This window comes from Anopheles stephensi, chromosome 2 (assembly GCF_013141755.1).
Source record: "Anopheles stephensi strain Indian chromosome 2, UCI_ANSTEP_V1.0, whole genome shotgun sequence".
Lineage (NCBI taxonomy): Eukaryota > Metazoa > Arthropoda > Insecta > Diptera > Culicidae > Anopheles > Anopheles stephensi.
Window position 1 is genome coordinate 78,039,111 of NC_050202.1, and position 19,249 is coordinate 78,058,359.

General features: G+C 45.1%; 1 protein-coding gene across 3 annotated transcripts in view; it reads right to left on the reverse strand.

The window, feature by feature from the left end:
• The window catches only part of LOC118508473 (neural cell adhesion molecule 1), a 179,682-nt gene that overhangs the window by 50,239 nt on the left and 110,194 nt on the right, over positions 1-19,249 (reverse strand). For all 3 annotated transcript variants that reach the window (XM_036048283.1, XM_036048286.1, XM_036048285.1), the window contains exon 3: positions 10,701-10,832. In XM_036048283.1, the coding sequence (XP_035904176.1) occupies positions 10,701-10,832 (132 nt within the window). The remainder of the gene's footprint in view (positions 1-10,700; positions 10,833-19,249) is intronic.

Consider the following 19,249-nt stretch of genomic DNA (forward strand, 5'->3'; position numbering starts at 1 on the left):
CTCCGTTTTTCGGACGACGCTACTCCAAGCTTCCCTTTGCTTTGAGCGTGTTAAAGCTGCGAAGGACAAAGGCCAAAATACAAGCCTATGTATGTGTGTGTGTGTGTATGGGAAATCATTTTGAAGTGAAAAGCTAAGCCGACCAACGATCGTTGCACTATTACGAAAATGCGATTTTAATTGAATTGTTGTAGGAAAACCACAACGAAACGTACACACTGCTCGTCTGTACTCGCTTTGCAACGCATCTAAGTTTACCGTCATTAGTTTTCTAGTTTTATTGTTTCAACCACAGTTTCCATTGAAAGGTACAATTTAAAGAAAAATCTTCACTACTTTCAATACCATGGCCAGGTCGGGCTTTAGCCGAAGGAACGCAAGTCAAAGTTAGTCATCCGGCACCGCAGCAGGTAACATTCTTCCGTTTCATTAAAAATAGCTTTGGATAAACGTCTCTTTAAGCTGCTTAGCGGTGGCAGGTCGACGGGCGTAAATAAACTTTTTTCCCACCACCCCTTTCGCAGCGCACCTAGCGAGCCGCTGTGCTTCCATCGCTTCCATGACCATCAGCCATCGGGTCCGGACCATCACCGGCGTCAGGAGCAACACCATCCTCTACGCTTCTGGCTTCTATCTGTTGGCGGAACGGGCTTCACTCGCACCGAGGTGGTCCCTGCTGGACGTGCTGGTAACATTGCAGGGCAGAACAGAAAATAAAGCGAAGTGGGGAAGAAAAAAAACTTTTGCCCCTACAGTTTTGCGGTGTGGAGAAGAAGAATTTCGTTGCATGCTTTTTTTTCCTTCCTTCCTTTGCTTGCCGTTCACTTTATGTTGCCGCTTACTTTGTAACCGTCGTCTTCGTTGACGGTTTGCCGCGATTGACTCGACACAAAAGTTCGTGACGATGCTTATTGGTAAGCGTCGTTCGGCTGCCGCTTATCCACCGGCTTCCCAGGGCCGGCAGCGCGCGACCGGTTAATAAGGTGCGAGCAAAACTTTGCCCGAGATTATTGATCGGAAGTGGCTTCCAGTGGCGGACGGTTGAATTAAGTACCGCCCCGGGATGGGGGAGGGGGGGGGGGGGAGCCGAGCCGTTTTGGCCGACGGTATTTTCGGGTATTATTTATGAGGTGCGACTTTCGCTCGGTTGATGAGATGATTTCGAACGGCAAGCGTCGCCGCAAACAGGGGAATTTCTTTCTGCGCGATATACTAGCCGAGTTATCTTACTTCAATGTCGATTTGGCTGTTTGGGGAGCTGGACCGCATGGCTCGGCTTTGCAGGATTAACCGGGCCAGGCTACTCGTCGGCAAGGATTCAATCGATTCCGTTCTCTGTTCGGGCTAAAATCTGTGGACGGTGGTAATTTTAAATTTCACTAACAGCCTGAAAATAGCAAACAGCTCGTTCCCGATGTTGACTTGCTATCCAATGCAAATAAGTCTGTTTTATTTTGTGCGATCAGTAGGAGATTGAAAATCGGAACTCATTATTTGAGTTTGGTCCTTCTGCTGCAGTGTTCAATACTTGCCCGCCGCCCCTTCCTGTGGAGAAAACCATTCGATAATTAATGCACTTCTACCCTGCATTCGCTTCGCTGTGTCCTTTGTCACGGGACACGGAAGTACACAGGGGGCGTGAGAAAATTAATTACTTTGCTGCTAACTTTATTTCCGGCAAGCAAAGTATCTCTCGCGTAACGAACGAAGCAATACAGGCAAGTATCGTTTTACACTTAGATAGCACTTCATAAATTGACATCCAGCGTGTCGAACGAAATGGTCCAGTGATGCACCAGTGTGTCGATTCTTACCGCTCTTGATAGATTGCAATAAATGTTCCGGGTACCGATCTCTAACCGATCAACTCAAGCGCTTTCACGCAGCTGTAAGTGAACTTAAGAAACAATTAAATCTCCAGACAAGCTTCGCATGATTGTCATTTTCTCCCCACTATCACGATGCGAACTGCAATTGACTGGCTTCTAATCTTCTCGCTTTTTGTCCGACACTTTTCGCACCCCCGTTTTGTTTATTTCCACACAGCAATCTGGAGCAGGTGTAAAGTTGATCGAGATTCTAGAAAAAAACGGCGAACGCAAACGCTTTCATCCTAATGTCTTCTCACCCGAAGGCGAGAACGAGGAACGTGTATGGAGCTGCAATAAGCGTTCCAATCAGCCAGCGACATCGTGCAGCCGCATCCGGTTACGCTGATAGCAGGAAACGGGAATGAGCTAACGCTCCCTGGTGAGATGAATGCACTTGTGCTGGGTCGGCGGAACGAAACTGTAATTATTTCGTGATTAAACTGTCATTAATTTTACCACGTGTCCTTTTTGCAGCCAGTGGATGGGCGGCTGGCTGTGGCTCACGGTGGCTTTTTATTTGTTGCAGGTTGGCTCAGGTGCGCCAACGCTTGAGAAACCATTAGCGTTCAAGTTCCATGTCCATGACGCTGTGGTAGAAACGTCAAATTTTGTGTAGGGGATGAAAAATAACATAGCACAAAAGGTAGCGAGCAGTAGGTGGGAAGTACGACACCATGATTGTTTCCATTATTTTTTGTGGTTTCTTATTGTGCGAGCTTAGTTTGTGCTTGGCAAACAACTGCTGCAACAACTGCTCGGCTGTGCTATCCAATGAGCAGTTCCGTTTAGATCACGGTACTTCTGCCGAACTTTACAAACAACTTTTGCGCTGGCATGAGTGTTGGGCTAAATTGATGATCAGTGGACAGTTGCGTATCAATTTACGAGAAACACCAGTGGAGAAACACCGGTGTTCAAATCCCATCCGAGACGTAGTGAGGACTGACCATGCAACTATGAGGTATCAATGTGTCTAGTCAGTCAGAATCGGCAGACATGACCTTAGAGGACGTTAGCCCAAAAAGAAGAAGAATATTCTATAGCATATAATGAAGCTTGAACAGAGTCTTCAATTAAACAAAAATAAGTTGAAGGGATTCTACTCTTGAACATTCGATTCACTGAGCATGTTAACAAGGACCTTAAAGACTTGCTTTTACCGGAGCTCAAACGTCATTCAACCCGTGCTGCAACACGTATCTTCTCAAACAAAAAGGAAGAATTATTTCTACTGGTCTAATTAACTGTTAGTCTTTATAGGCAAGTCTTAAAAATCGTCCATCTGTCTGGACTCAACACTAGCATCATTCACTTGCAATGCATCATCTCTATCACTCAAAATCAACAATCTGCAGTATCATTGGTGAACGAAACTTCAATCGAAACGACTTGCTCTGGCTGTCGTTAACTGAGAAGATGAAGTTTTCCCTACATTTGACAAACAGACGTACCACCGGAGGCACAATGCTGATGCCGTCAACCCTATCACGTCAAAGGCAGCTGGAAGAACGTTTCTTCCGAACGTTTCAGGCCGACGGAGCAGCTTCCGTGTGCATGTGCCAGTCAATCAGATTATGCACCCTGGTGCATCAAACTGTGAGAAATGCAGATCGCCCAGCTTAATCAATCACGTTTCGGTGCATTGAAGTGATTTTTTCGAAAAGACTACGGCATTTTGCAAAACTACAACAGGTTCCCTTTTTTGTCCTGAAGATGAAACGTTTTCATTTGCACTGCAAAAGATAGAACAATCCACGGTATAACAGGTGACTCTGGACATAAAGCGAAGCAATTGGCCGTGTCCGGCCACCGTGCAACGGCAACGGTTTGACAGCTACAAGTGTAAGGCAAAGTGTGTGCCGAGAGTGGGGAAAACGATGTGAATAATAAATTAAAAGAAATATATTTTAAATACACGCAATTCCGAGAATGTTGCTTTCACCGCTGCCCATGGGACGATGGTAAAGTTGTTTCCCCGCGGTGTGACGAACGTGGCATTTACCACCAGGGGGTGGAAAACACAAACCGTCCATCCAACCTGTTCGCAGAGCGTTCGAGAATTGTTATTTCGTGTTTCGCTGCGAGTGACTGCGAGTGAAACTGAGCCCAGCCAGGGCTTCACGGTACTTGCCGTGGGGTCCGGGCAATGGCTTAGGCCCACCAACGGCAGATTATCATCCACTTGGAGCACTCCGGGAGGATTTCCTTATTTGTGGCGCTGGGTTGTCCCTGCCCGTCCCTGCCCGTCCTCTGCTCGCCCTTTTTCTTTCTAGCACGCGCCTCACATCTCTCCCGCCTACAAATGCTGATTTAAGGCTTGGTCTCAGCGGAAATAGAAGCTAGAGTGCGTGACAGGAATATCGTTCAACCGCTGGTGTCCTTTATTTGGATTATGATTTGGATTTCGGTTCATATGTCGGTTTTGTGTTCTTTCGTTTCTCTCTCGCTTCCTTTAATGCCATACCCATTCCATGCTTTCGTCGACCGGTTTAGTTTCCATGTCATTTCCTAATGATAAAAGAAATGACCACTGACGTTTTCCTGCCCCAGCCGCTCATACGCGCTCGGCGGAGGGGGGGGGGGGGGCGAGTGTTTGTGTGGCGTGCAGGACGTGCGGGAAATATGTGCCACGTGGACAATAAAATCAGCCACCGTATCGTGTTATCGCAAATCTGACAGGCAAAAGTTGGCCCCGAACGCGATGGCGGGACGTGGCGACACGCCTGCCTGCCATTCCTCCTAGCCTTTCCTACTAGCACACGGAGCTGTTGTTCTTTGTTTGCGTGTGTGTCAAACCGTGACTACCTCGACAATGACATCAAACGGACCGGTCCTGTTCGTTGCGCCGCCACCGTGCTGCTGTCGAGCTTATTGTATTTCCTATCGAGCTAACCAAAGCCAATGCTGGCTTACCTTTCCGAGTGACGAACACGATGAAACGTCATTTGACATTCGACGCTTCCGGACAGCTTCAGCCTGGCTGGCCACTGTGCGGTCTCAAGTTCCCTCATTAACTACAAACGAAAAATCATATCGACCCATGCAATCCCGATGGGGCGACCACCGTGGACCAACTTTACAATTTCGGTTCATAAATCATCAAAAAACATTTCCGTCTTTCACTAAACGACTTTCGCTGGGGAGGTGGGGGGAGGGTGGCATAATTCCTTACGAGCTTACCATTTCGGCGGCTAAACGTCGGTAAAGGTGAGGCGTCGTGTCTTTGCCGGTAAGGTACGGGCCAGCCGCCTAAAACTGCCCCAAAATCGACCATTTCGGGACACAATCGAGTGTGGTACGCGAATCATAAACCGCGAACAGAAGGCCCATTATTCGAGTGCGAGTGAAAGAACGAGCAAAGAACGTACAAGCGGGAGGACAAAAACTACCATCGTCGTTTATCATCATTATTTATATATTAAGTTCGCGAGATTCCTGCGTGCCTCCGGTGCGTCACCAAAAAATGCTTTCGTTGTTCATTTTTACGAAAATGCCTTCGACGAACGGCGAGCATGCGGTACGGTGGACGGTCTGCGCAATGTAAGGATATGCGAACGAACGCGCTCCGACGCGTTTGAATGATTGGTTTTTGAAGGATACGTTGCGCAAAGGTTGGAAGAGTAGATGGGCGATCAACCGCGAGTTTCGTAGACATTTGCCTCACGAAAGCACGTATAACAGGTTCTGTTTAGCGACCTTCCAAATATTCAACCATAGGAACCATAGGAACCTGGTGAATGAATGTAGGCAAATCAAGCTTTCTAAAAATAGATGAGCTTCATTGGGATGTTTACAATTCTCTGATTTCGTTGCTTTTAAACAGAATATGCTATGAAGGAGGATTTTTTAAAGAGGAATTTAATTACAAAATAAACAAAATTGATAGAGCAGTGAAGTGATAAGAGAAAGAAATAATTTATCATTTTGTAATGTAAGCAAGCATGTCACCGGAAGGTTTTATCAACGATACAGTCTATTTCTGTTTCCAGCAAAATATATTCCTTTTTTCTGAGTAGCTATTTCACAAGTTCAGCATAGAATCACGTACCAGGTATGACAATACATTGCTCGAAATGTTTCCGAAAAAAAGTGGCCTATCGGATCCGTTGTTTCAATATGCGATTTTTCATACCCCGTGTAGAAACACGTACACCCTCTTCCGGATGTATCGTTCATGGTTCGGGACTTACCAAAAAGTGTCCCATTCGGCGAGAAGCAAAGGCCAACGGTAATATATGATCCCATTTTCGAAGATCCAACCACTTTGGAGTGCAATTTGGCGTTGGCCAGTTGAGCCATGAGTGCCGCGTGCGATACGCTGACAGGGCACCACAAAACTATCCACACACACACACAGGAAGAGGATTCTTTTTCACTGTAAAACACATCCCTGCTGACGGCACAGCTTTTACCGACGCTGTCGATTGTCAGCAATCGGCCTATCGCCACGGTTCTTCTGGACGTTGAGCGTTCTACCGTTGCTGCCGTGTGTGAGCCTACCGATTCATAACCGTGCGTAACGCTGTGAGGTGAGAACCCGGAAGTAAGTGATCCTTTTTTTTGTTGTGTGCTTGCTGTGCAACCATTGCGTTACGTGATAGGAATAGGATATGATGGCTGATGGGCCGTGAGTATCGATTAGGTAAATGCATGGTCAACGTGAAAATGACACAGTCCCGACGAACGGAGAGGCTGATAAAGCATAGCAACACAGCTCCTCAGATGAAAACCTGACCATTATAATGGTTACGGTACGTTTGAGCTCAGGTGTCAGGTGCTGAGAATAGATTCACTATCTCGAACGGGAATGCACACAACGAATCGTGTAGCAATAAAAAGTGTGTTGTGTTTTAGTTGTTTCGATTCGCGAAAAAACAAATCTAACCACTAACGAATTCGAGTGGTTTGAACAACTCATTGACCACTCGCCAATGAATAGGAAAAGTCTGCAGCGAAGCAGAGCAGAACAATAATACATCCGAACGGAGTTGTTATTCACTTAAACTAACTTGTGCACCGAGGTAAAAGCATAAATCTGCAAAACTACCACTCGCGTGGCACAATATTCTCGATGGCACTAGCGTTGCATGACCCGGGAGAAGCGAAAAAAACGCAACAACAAAACATTTAACCAAATTTTTAACTAAAGGGTTTTTCTTTAACTCGCTTCATCTTCTTCATGCGCGTAAATGATGCTCACGTGATACGGTGAACACTCTGATGGGATAAATGCAAACCGAAACGAAATCCACCTCGAAACCGACCAGCCGACCAGGGGGCCACCAAAGCGTGTATAACTAATCAAATTTGTTAAACTGTTCCAAAGTGCTGCTGCTCAAAACGAAACATTTTGCTCCCCGGAAAATTCTATTCGGGTTTTGGGTTTTTATTAAACTGCACACGGATTCTGGAGCGCAAAACGATGAGCGCAACAGCAAAAAAAGGTGGGGAAAACTGTACTATACCACAAAGAGAAATCCATACTGTGGTAGGAAGAAAGCAAGTAAAAAAACATTAAATAAAGTGTAGAAAAACACAAAACACAGCACTACACCACAACGAATGGATGCACACCGATGATGGTGGCAGTAAAAACTCCTCCCCTCGGTTATTTTTTCTGCAATACATCTCTGCTACTGTGGTGCACACACACACACTCCTTGGGAGCAGGGATCCGTACAGTCCGGATCTGTTTGCTTGGAGTTCCTTTGTCCCACTTTTCCTTGTGCGATGCAAATGAATCGTAGAAAAACCCGGTGCCAAATCGCAGTAAAACGAATTAATGGAGCGGAATTTAGTCGCTACGTGTCGATGCTTTGATCTATGGATGCCGGTGCAGTGCGGGATAGTTGAACGCAGGATTGAGCGAATAGCGTAGACACAAACAAACGATCAACAACAACCCGACAAAAAACACACACAAACACACTGTCCAACGAAACAATAGTAGAGAAGAGGGGACCTGCGCTGGGTGCAACATCGTGACATCGCTGCTGGAATGAAATGAATTGTCCGGTTGGGGGAAAATGATACCGCCCAAAAGAGAGGGATGCAAAATTGCTCCCACCACAAAGAGCTACCACCGATGGTGGTTGGGCAGCTACGGTGCGATAAGAGAAAAATCGGGCAGAGGATGTACGAAAAAAGTTAATCAATTGACCCATCACCTACCAGTTCATCGAAACGCGGGCTGCACGACAAGGACCAGGTTCGGAGCGGTTTTGGTAAGCTGATAAAAATAATCGATTGCGAACCGAAACTGATAGCATTGCTTATTCATGACGTTTGATTGCATTACAATTTTTGTCAGTCATCTCCATCCACGGTCGGTTCGCTTGCCATTCTTGCACAACCAGTGCAAGCCACAAATGAAGAGCAGTAGCAGCACAACAGTTCTGCTGAAACCCCTACTCGGGGTTACAGCGTAAGTAACAGGGTTTTAATTGCAGTTTGCTAAAGTGTACATTATTTGCCTGTATCCTGGCGGTGACGGTTTTCTTATGCGCAGTGCCCAAAAGCCAACGCTGAAAAACAATGGGCTGCCGAGCCCGAAACACAGCGAGAGGATAATTAATCATTACGCTCTCACTAATTATGGTGGTTCTCATACATTTGATTACCGCTGCAATCGTGATGAAAGTGGCTCCACTCATCCACTTGTAGCTGGGTGCCCGGTCTGCAGCATCGCAAGTGGTGTAAAGCGTGTGCAGAGATAAAAATAATGCGCTTGCATCGGGTGGCACTTGCAGGGTGGGATAATTAGTACGAAACCGACACAGCACATGATTGAGCTCGGTGCTGCTGCTGCCGTCCCGTTCTTACAGCACGTTACGATGGCATGATTAAATAGGAGTTCAATTACTTTCGCTGCCGTTATTTGCCCGGGCAGTGGTAAACTTTTGCTTTTGATCGCGATGTTGAAGTTTGTGATTGAATTTACTGCTTAATTTCAGTAGTTTTATGTGGCATTTTATTTGTTGGATTGGACAAAGATTCACGTGAAACTATCGATCAGCATGATACGAACAGACAAATAACGAGTAAATTTTGCAAGTAAAGAAAAGTTTTGCGAAAGTGTCTTTGATTCAAATGAAATGAAACCCCCGAACAGTCTGTAAAACTTATCATTGGCCTCACTGCGTGGAAACGGTCCGGATGGTATTTGAACCCCGGTCCTTTCGTATAAAGACCGGCGCCATTGTCGCCTCTACCACCGGCAATGCACTGTGAACGTTGCATGCAATTATTTCAGTCAAAAAAAGGGCGTTAGTGAGGGGGAAGCATTCGAAAGTCGAAGGTCACGACCAACCGGTACCAAGTGCAGCTGAGCGGACGAACAAAACTCGGTGCAATATGGCAAACGGTTCCGGCACGATGAATGATGAGCATTTGATGAGTTGCTGTATTCAACCTCAAATCAGTGGGGTACATAAACCGGGCAGGCTTACCGAAGGCTCCGGCTGTATTCTCTGTCATCTGAAAGCCGTCCGCATCGGGCAAAAAACCAAAAAAAAAAAAGGTGAAAAGTCACAACATACGCCGAAATCTGTCCTCGAAACAAGGCCCTTCCTGTGTCAGGGTCGGGTTTGCTCCTTTGTGAACCATCCATCACAGCTCGTGCATAAATATCACCGCACGTCCCGCTTGCTTCATCCCAGGTTTTCGTTTGCCCAAAAATCCCCTAACCTTTGGCGTTGTTTCACGTTGCTACATGCCAGCATGGTACGAACGTAGGGACAGTTGTGGCGACGGCAACGACCAGGATGACATTAGGGGTAAATCAAAATCGAATGTAAACAGATTAGGCGCTCCCGTTCGGTTGTGGCGCAGTGGTGATTTGTACCATTTTAAGATGGTTTGTCGCTCGGATTGTCTGAGCAGGAGGAGTTCTGAATGCTTTTAACAGGGCACCATTTTTGTGCGTAGTCATAATGCCTTCATAAGGTACCAGGCGCCTCCATCGATATTTATTGGTGGACGGATTGATAAAATCCAGGGCTATTCGATAATCGTAAGCTTTGTATAAGAAGAAAATTGCTTCCTTTTTTGTAATAAAGTTTAAATATTTTAGTTATTTGATAAAAATGGTCAACTTTAATGTACATCAATTTTAGCCCAATCTTTAACACAGCAAAACAGCCCTAGTTGCTTTAGCGCTCCGTTTCAATTTAATTCAATAATAAACGAACCACCTGCTACCTGCCTAATCCTTTTATAATTTGCCATACTTTCCTTCCAATCGCCACTCGCGCGCCGAAAGAATTAATAGCAAATTTAACGGATAATTTCAACCCATTTCATTAATCAAATCAAAGTTCCTCAATAACGGCTCTAATTGATGTGGGCTTAACAAAACTCTTTTCGCCGGGCCGCCTCCCGTTTCCCGCTGCTACGCTACAGACGGCGCCATTTTGCTACATTGCCATGCAATTAATCGTAGCTTTCTGGTAATTTATCGTGATTTCAAAAGGAGAAAAACGCCCGACCTTAGGCAAGGATTTTCTTCAACAATTACTGCCACCGCCTCGGTTCGGAGGTTCTCCCCTCGGCGGGCGAACCTTGCGATGATGGGTTGCCCGATTAGCATGGGCTGAAAATTCTCACCAGGTACAAAACATCAAACGACAGGACGTAATAACTCGTTGACAGAGTTGGCAATTTATTCGCTGACATTGTTGGAACTTTCTACGTTTTGCTGCGCAAAGAAGGGCCAATTAATACGATATCGAGCGGTATGGATGCGGTTATGATGCAATGGAAGCTGAAGAGTGCAACTGTACTTGGTATTGTTTTGGGGGGAAAACTTTACTAACGATTCATATTACTTACCTAAGTTTTCCACCTCACAGGGAAGCACCAGTGTGTCGCCTACCACTGCTCGGTATGTGTGGCCTCGTGATATAAAACGGGGCACTAGTCCATTGTTTGGTAAGGAGCTGGTCTTACTGTTGCTGCTACTCCCTGGAAATATAAATGATAAAGACAATATTTAGGAAAAATACGTTCAATACATTTTTAAAACGACGCTTCTTTGAGCTTTCATTTTAGAGAATCTTTGAATTAAGTTGAAAAGCTGAGCATTGAAATTATTTTTGGAACAAAGGAATTTCATCAGCAATAAAAAAGACTAAATTATTATACGTTAATAAATTACAACAACATCTTTGTGTAAGGCGTGTATCAAGCTAGCCAGAAAAAAGAATAATAATTTATTCCTGTTCATCTTTGCCCGCCCCGACGATGCTGCCCAAAAAACCATGACCTAACATTACGCTTTGCCGAGGGCTAATTAAATCACCCCCTGCTGTCAAGGGTGTTCCGCACTCACGTACTACTTTAACGATAGTTAATTTCACATTGCCGGGCTGGCCAGATTTGGCACCGGTCGGAATCGTGACCTGCCGCAAAATGGGGGCTGGCCTATGGCAGGGAAAACGAAACAAAAAAACAAACACCGAACGAAAATTCGTTCGCCTCCGCAGTAAATGAAATCAATTACCGATGAGTTGTGGGCGCGGGCAGAGCGCACACGATGGACCCGAGCAGCAATTCCACGATCGATGCTGTCGGCTCGATAAAAGTTACAGATGAACACGAAACGTGAGCGAAATTGTAACGCGTGTCAATCGTGGGAAGGGAAAGCCGAGAGAAAAAAACCGAAAAAAAACTTGCGAAACACGGGCTGTGCAGATCAGTTGCAACAAAATCACGCACAACTAACGCACAACGCTGCTCGAGGCAGCCCCCGATCGTACTAATCGAATTACTACACTTGTCAGACAGAATTTGCAACAATAAAGTGCGGCCCAACCGCTATTACGCTTGACACATTCATTAATGCTGCCGATTACTTCCACGAGATCGATTTGGTAAGCCGGACAATCTAGCTCGTTTCGATTAGGATTAGGACACGGCATCGGCTGACGGGTTCTTTCGCTCCTGTTCGTTAATCGACATGATGAAAGCCGTATCGTGTGGCTAAACTTTTAGATTTCGTAGGAAAAAGGGTCGCCGAAACTTGGTGGAGTGAAGTGTTGTTGTGCGAAGGTTAATTTCGACGAAAGCCTTTGCCGTTGATCACTCGGGCAGGTTGCTAACGCTGTCCGACATTATTCTTGGATTAGTTTTATCAGTTGGCAAAACGGTAGTGTTGAATCATCACTAGTGAACGCACATTACACTGCTCATCGTAGCGTAGAATTTACCTCACTGATTTTCTGTAATTCCTTCCTCCGTTTCACGCTCATTCGAAAATATTATTTAAAACATTTTGTCCATCCTGAATTTTGTGCGGTTGAATAACAGAATAATTATTCCCCAGAGTTGTGGTTTTTCTTCCATTTCCACCGTGGCTCTGCTCACTCACTCACTCATTCTCACACACACACACGAATTCTCTCGCACCTGGGACAGAACTTTTCTTCCTCTGCAATATGGTCGCAGCCACACTTTATGTCTATAATTAATATTGCAATTTTTTTGTCTGCTCCCTCTCTCTCTCTTAACAGTAATTCCCAGCGCTGGGGAGACTAGCCTACTGTGTAGCTGGCAATATGCCGACAGGCCGTGTCACAAGTCGCATAAAGCTTCTTTTTTTTGGCGCTTCACACAATTTCTCGTTCTCGCGTTTCTCCGGCCGATGTAACTGTAATTGTGCACCAGGGAACAATGCCGTGGACACCGTGCCATAATCACGGCGACGCGGGACAGTGCGAACAGAATGGAATGCAAATTTCTTTTAGTATTGAATTTTTCTTCTGCATTTTTTCTTGCCTTGGTTCATCCGTATGGCAATTTTCTTCCACAAAGATGTGCACCCGTAGGGTGTATGCGCTCGAGTGCAGGTATAAAGTTTTAGTTCAATGGAATGATTTAATTAATGTGCACTTTAATGATGTACGGGTTTTTTTCCGGGAATTAGGTATTTTTTTTTTGGGAACTGGTATTCCTAGTAATGTATGGTTAAAGATGAAGATGGAAAGATATTTCCAAGAAAATGCTATACTATCGATATTGTACGTTTCTGTGAACGTTGAGAAACCCATAGCTTAAGGTACAGGATCCTTAAACACCAATCCCACACACTAAGCTTTTCTGCACGGGTTTGCCCATTCAAAGCAGCTCGAAAATCAGTTGTCATGTACAGTGAACAAGGTTTACTCCCATACAAAACGGGTAAATCGTTTTACGGTAACGATAGGTTATACGCTGAGTAAAGGATATCGAGGGGGAAGGAAAACCCCACCCGTTGCTAATGCTAGTTTATATTTAAAGAATATTTCTTCATTTCACCAGGGCCGCACCAGCGCTGCTGCTTGCCCTGCGCTTCGAGCTTTCGCACGAAAGCAACGATGCAGATTTGGATTAATAAAGCTTGCCACCGGGTTCCGACGAAACCTGTCGTACATTTTGCACGCACCGTCCCAGCGCCGAAAGACGATGCGAAAAGAAAAATGAGTCCCCGGTTCCCTTTACAAAAGCACATAATCACAATTCAAATAACGACGACGCCCGCACCAATCCCGGGCATGAAGCGAAAATACTTCCGAATGAGAAGCAGTGTTTAAGTAAAATAGCTCTGCATACGACATTTCGGAGGGGTTTATGATATTTTCGCTCCTGCTTTACGTTCTTTCTGCCAGTTTTTTCTTGTGTGCTCCCCAAGCACCAACGTTGAGCGCGAGAAATAGCTGCAAATGGATCCACGGTGAAGGGAAAGATGGAGCAAAAGTTTATTTTAGCGCTTACGATTTCTTTTCCCTTGCACACACACACAGTTTTTCCTGGTGCTAATTCCTTTCTCGCTGCTGAAAAACAATGATCGCTGGGATTGTAAGCCGATGCCACCGATGCAGATGAACGCTCGTTTGCGGCTTCGGAAAAGCTTACTCCCGGCTGGGCTGCCGGCCCCAGTGTAAGGAGCACTGTTCGGCAGACACCTTCACGTTGGGATGGTGGCCACGAGGCTGATGATGATGATGAAGTATCGTTGGGCAGGGCGTGGAGAGCGGCAGGGGCGATTCCTGCCAAGCCAGTCGCCCGCGCAAGGGTCGCTGGAGAATGGAAAGTTTAATCACCATGTAATGTTTCGATAATATGGTTTACCGTTGGAAAGAAGTGGCTTAATGAGATTTTCTGATTGTCTTTTGCAGTGAACGTTAGTGCCAGCGGTGCCTGGATCGTGAGAAAGTTGCAGATTGTTTAATGGCAAAGAAAATGTTTTCCAACTGTGGTGGGCACCGCGCGAGTGCACTCGGGACTGTGCTAGATTTGCACTTAATTTGGAAAAGTCTCTATCCTTCTCGCTCTCACTGTGGGACGTTAGTATTCTGGAAAATGGAACGCACCTAGCTACGTAAGCGCGTTCGAGTAGTAAAACAAATTAACAAATGAGTTAAAAAAAAACACTCCTCGATTCACTGCATCCACCGATGTGCATTGTTAAATAATGCTGTTTCATTGCATTTCCCAGCTACAAATTGGACCGAACGATAGTGTTCTCCCTTTATTTTTTAACACATACTAAAGCGTGCTAAGCACCTGACTAATAAATACATTTACATCCTTTGTTTTCTATTCCAGTTCATCCTTTCATCACATGCACTTGCGGTCGTCGTCTGTTCTGGATAGGCCCGCAGCGCTTCGTGGGTCGTGCACTTTAACCCCAATCCGGCTACACTATCGATCACGCCAGAGCGTGCAGTTCCACTTTTCTAGTGGCACTGCTTTCGGTGAACCCTTAGTTGAGAGGTGCACACATCGTAAAACAGGTGCTAAACGACACAGGTGGCAAAACGTCAAACCGAAACGTTCCCGGCGCTGCGCTATCACGTCGACCCACCGGGTTGTCCAACAGCAACAGCTACCGGCAACGAACGTGTGTGGATACGCACATTTTCTACGCGCCACAATATCACCACCCAACCTGGACTGGTTCGTGATTATTTTAATAACATGTTGTAGATAATTAAAATTTATGGGAAAATGAATCGCTACCGTAGGCGACACGGGAACAAAACAAACCCGCCAGGCACGGTTTTGCATGATCGGTGCTTAACTGCGCCCGACCATTGCCGACCGATGATGATGATTTATCACGAAACGGCAAGTGTTGGTGGCGTTATTAACACAACAATACTGCACTCGATGCGAGCTGGTGCATTACCAGCTGCGTTGCAAATAGTATGTTGCTTTCGAAATCGAAAACGTTAACCGCACTTGTTTGAAGGAAATGATGACTTTATTAGACCGAGGTTTCATCCTTACATAGAGCGGGCTCGTTATTAGAAGAAGGTACAATTGATTGCTTTTTCGGATAGAATTTATCTTTACAAGACCATGTTGAACTACAGATAGTTGAAAAGAAATGAAAAATTGGTATATTTGTTAGATTATAAATTTGTTTGGGTCTGGTTGCACAATTCAATCACCTGAATCATGAAACATTGAGACCCGTCCAATAAAATTAAACCTGTAATTCGATGAAAGCAACAGTTCACTCGTAACTGTTGTTATTACACTTCATTAGAACATACTCGAAACTCTTCGGAGCGAGAGAGATGCCAACATATGTTTCAGGTGCAGGCCTTCAATTGTACACTTACCAATCGAAATTGCATCAAAACTCTGATCGGTCTCTTCCATACCCACTTTGATGTGCTCTGATCACCGTTTCCAATCACTAGCTCCTCGATCGTGATTCTACACTACTACTAATACTAATACAGAAGAGCCCTCTCGTGCAGGGGTGGACAAAACAAGGTGAAGACAAAGTGTGTGCTGAATGAGGTTTATTCATTTCATTCAGCAAAACCTTGCACTACATTCAGTTGTGATGAACCCGATGACTGGGAGCGTTGAAAACCCAGGGACAATGGTTGAACGGACGAGTGTCTGTGGACAGCTCGATGCAACGTGACGTATGAAGGACACGAACGTTCCATGTTTAAGGATAGATTGTAGTTGTTTTTTTTCCTTAAATCCAGTATGAACGTGCAGTAACGCCACAACCGGTACGACCGTTCGCTGGCTGATACGCAGAGAAGGAACACGCTCGACGCTAGCAAGTACCATCGCAAAGCTCAACTCCCACAAGAGGGTGGGAGCTTGGCCCCAGATTGATGATACTTTTCCGGCATGACCGAATTCTTCGACGCGCAGCATACGACGGACCCAGCACCAGTTCTTGCCTCACCGCGTCTCAAAACCACTCCGTTCCCCTTTTTGACGTGTGTCGAGGTCCGTAGCGATGACAACATGCAGACCGGATGCACATGATTGCGGATGAACCCCGTGACGAAGAATGGTAAGCACCGACCTTCCGAACGCCCGAAAAAGCGGTACAGTTGTTGGTGATGAAAAATTGAAATTGAATTTCTCATTTGCAAGTGTATCAATCATGAATTGGATCGTTTTTCCGACCGGTGCTTTCCGATCTTTGTGGAAAGCGAGTCGAGTGTCGTCTCATTCGATGGAGGGCAGCTTCCATTACACTTGCTGTTTGGTTTTTCGGGTGAGGTTTCATTGGACACTGGTTGATGACCTGATTGACAGAATGTAATTTCGATGTTGGCAAAATGATTGCTACTCTTGGGCTATTGCAATGCAAAACAAATCCAAGCCAGAGCAATATCTCAAATTAAAAGTCAAGAGCGTGCTGCTGTGACACTGCCCGATCGGTATCAAATCACAGGGCTGATTATTTAGGCAAACATAAAAATTAAGGATATTTTAGGACCAAAACAGGAGCAGTAAAGAAGAGTTATTTTTGTGATAGAATGTATCATGAGTAAAATGAGAAGTACAAAAAATATTTTACCGCCGGCCATTGCCATGCCCTCAACCTAGATCTTTGTGGTCTCATTGGTCCATAGAAATTAAGAATCGTTACAAAGGATACCTGAACCAGAAGCCACGCAAAAACATTTCGCTAAGCAAAGAATAAACAAACATTACAGCCACCAAACTTTTCCCCTTGCGGCACCACAACAAATTCCTTCTCCTTATAGAAACGAAGTGATAACATTCAATGCAGGATGCTTGCCCACAAGTACAGATAAGTTGCAGCTGGCACAATGTCCGACTGATACGTACCGGATCTCTATTACTCATCCCGGAACTCAACTGTATAGGGGCGAAACTAAACTAACAACAATCAACATTACACTCTCCCGGTGAAATGTCTCCAAGAAGCACACATTGCTTTGTGACCAGTTGGCAAGCTTTTATTTTTTCATGTTCGACTGTGCTTCGGCTTAAGAGCGCGGGTCCCACCAAAGAGCAGCGCAACCAGCGCTGCGTTGCAGAAAACTTTGTCAAACTTTTATTTACTGACCCCTTCTACGATCGGACCCCGGCTCCGACTTCCCCAGCCCGTACTAGGCGTTGTGGCGAACAGCCAACACTCCGGTGGTGGGTGCACACCAAACAACCGACGAGAGTCCTTGAAAAACTTACAGCATCACGAAAAACGAAGTGTAGAAAATGTTGTAAACTTTCTCCTGGCTGGACGATGTTGAATTTGTTATTTATTTTCTATTCATTTATCCGTGCGGCTGCACCCGGCACCACTCTGGCTCCGAATCTCGGTGCTGCGTAATCCTGGCAGGGAACGGAGCCGAGAAGCAAAAATGTCTGTTTAAGTTTTTAGTTTACATTCACCCTGGCCTTTGTTCGTGTGTCACGTGGGACTGGTGTGTGGATTTCTTCTAAAGACTTCCCATGGCACACGGATGGTTGACAATTTGTATTGAACTTGATGTTAGCCATTGATGATCGTTGTTGGGAAACACTGTGTGTGGTTTTGCTTTTTGCTCACGTTTCGTTTCATTTTGTTGGCTGTTGATGTGCGGCTGCGAGTAGAAATAACTTTACCTACCGTGCAGCAGTGGTCTCAGTGGGATATGCGATTTTTTTAAACTTCCCATATCCCCATTCGTTTGTATCCCCAAACACAGCTGCCCTTGGTGAAGCACGAATGAAAGAGATCCAGCTGTGGATCGTTGGGACCGTAACTTGTGCTCTAGTAAAACCAGCATAAACACTAACCAACTTCCAGTCGAAGCGATATACGAGCGAAGAAAGTGAAACGGCAAGAAAGAAAAGGGAAACATAACCGGAATCATATGATACAGCAACAACAAAAAAAGCAGGAACAGACTGCTGACCACCATTGACACATCGGCACATTTCCTCCGAAGATTTTGCCACATGGCCGGAAGGGCGGATGAAAACTTTCCTGCCAGTTTCAACTTTATCGACAACCCATATGTGTGGCTCAAAAGGCTTAAGGGACTGGAAAAACTATCAACACTGACGCTGCATATTTGCTACACACCTCGAGCGCGTCTTGTGTAGCGCTATATTATACAAGCTAGAATTGATGTACCGTATAACATGCTTAATATAAAAAAGGAAATTTAAAAATTAACTAAAGTTTGGAAACCTAGTGTAAGTTAACATTCTGCTATGTTGTTGGGGGCAACGTCGCTAACTTGTCATTATCAACCTTCAATTGTATACACTTCACCTCCACCAGCAAAGGATAATGATAATTACATTAACAGGATAAGACGATACCAAGTCGACCTTTGAAAAGCATTCGTGACCTACATACTGCTCGCAACCAGCACAGCACAGTCAAGGTTCGGATGCGACAATCGAGAACTATTTGGCACGAGATGCGAATTAAAATAGAATTAAGATTTCTAGTGCCAGCACCGTTCGGGGAATCGGTCGGAAGGTCAACGTTGGCGTTCGGCCAACACACCAAATACCGAATGGAGGGATAGTAAAATGTCTCATTATACTTTTTCGGCTGCATTATGAATGTGTAACAAAGGCATGTCGCCGGAAAAGGTCACAAGGCTCGGAGATTCAACGCTACTTAAATGCACAGGCTATATAGGCTTAATAGGGGTTCTGTTCAACCAATATTTTGGAAAGTAAATCTTACTTGAAAAAGTGTCATTATAAGTGAGATTCCTTTAACGATGCAACAGTGGATTTAAAATCAATGCTACAGGAAACGTTCTCATATTTTCTGTCACTCACTTGCCATAATTTATCCCCAAAGCTCATGGGAAAAACAAATTTAGTTTTTAAAAATCTTAACAAAATTCAAACCCACTCAACATTGAGCTCTTCAGCAAGGTTTAAGAAATCCTTTGCCCAAAAACACCGCATCAGAAAGTAAGGACCAGGATGAGAAACCCAACCTGGATTATCAGGAAAGTTTAAAACAATTTCATAACTTCCTAATCTTTGCTGGTGTTTGGAAGATTCTGGCATGGCACCGTCTCCACCATCTTGTTTCAACTGTTCGAGAGCGGCGCCCGTTCTCGAGACCCGATCAATAGAAACATCACAGATTGTAAAGC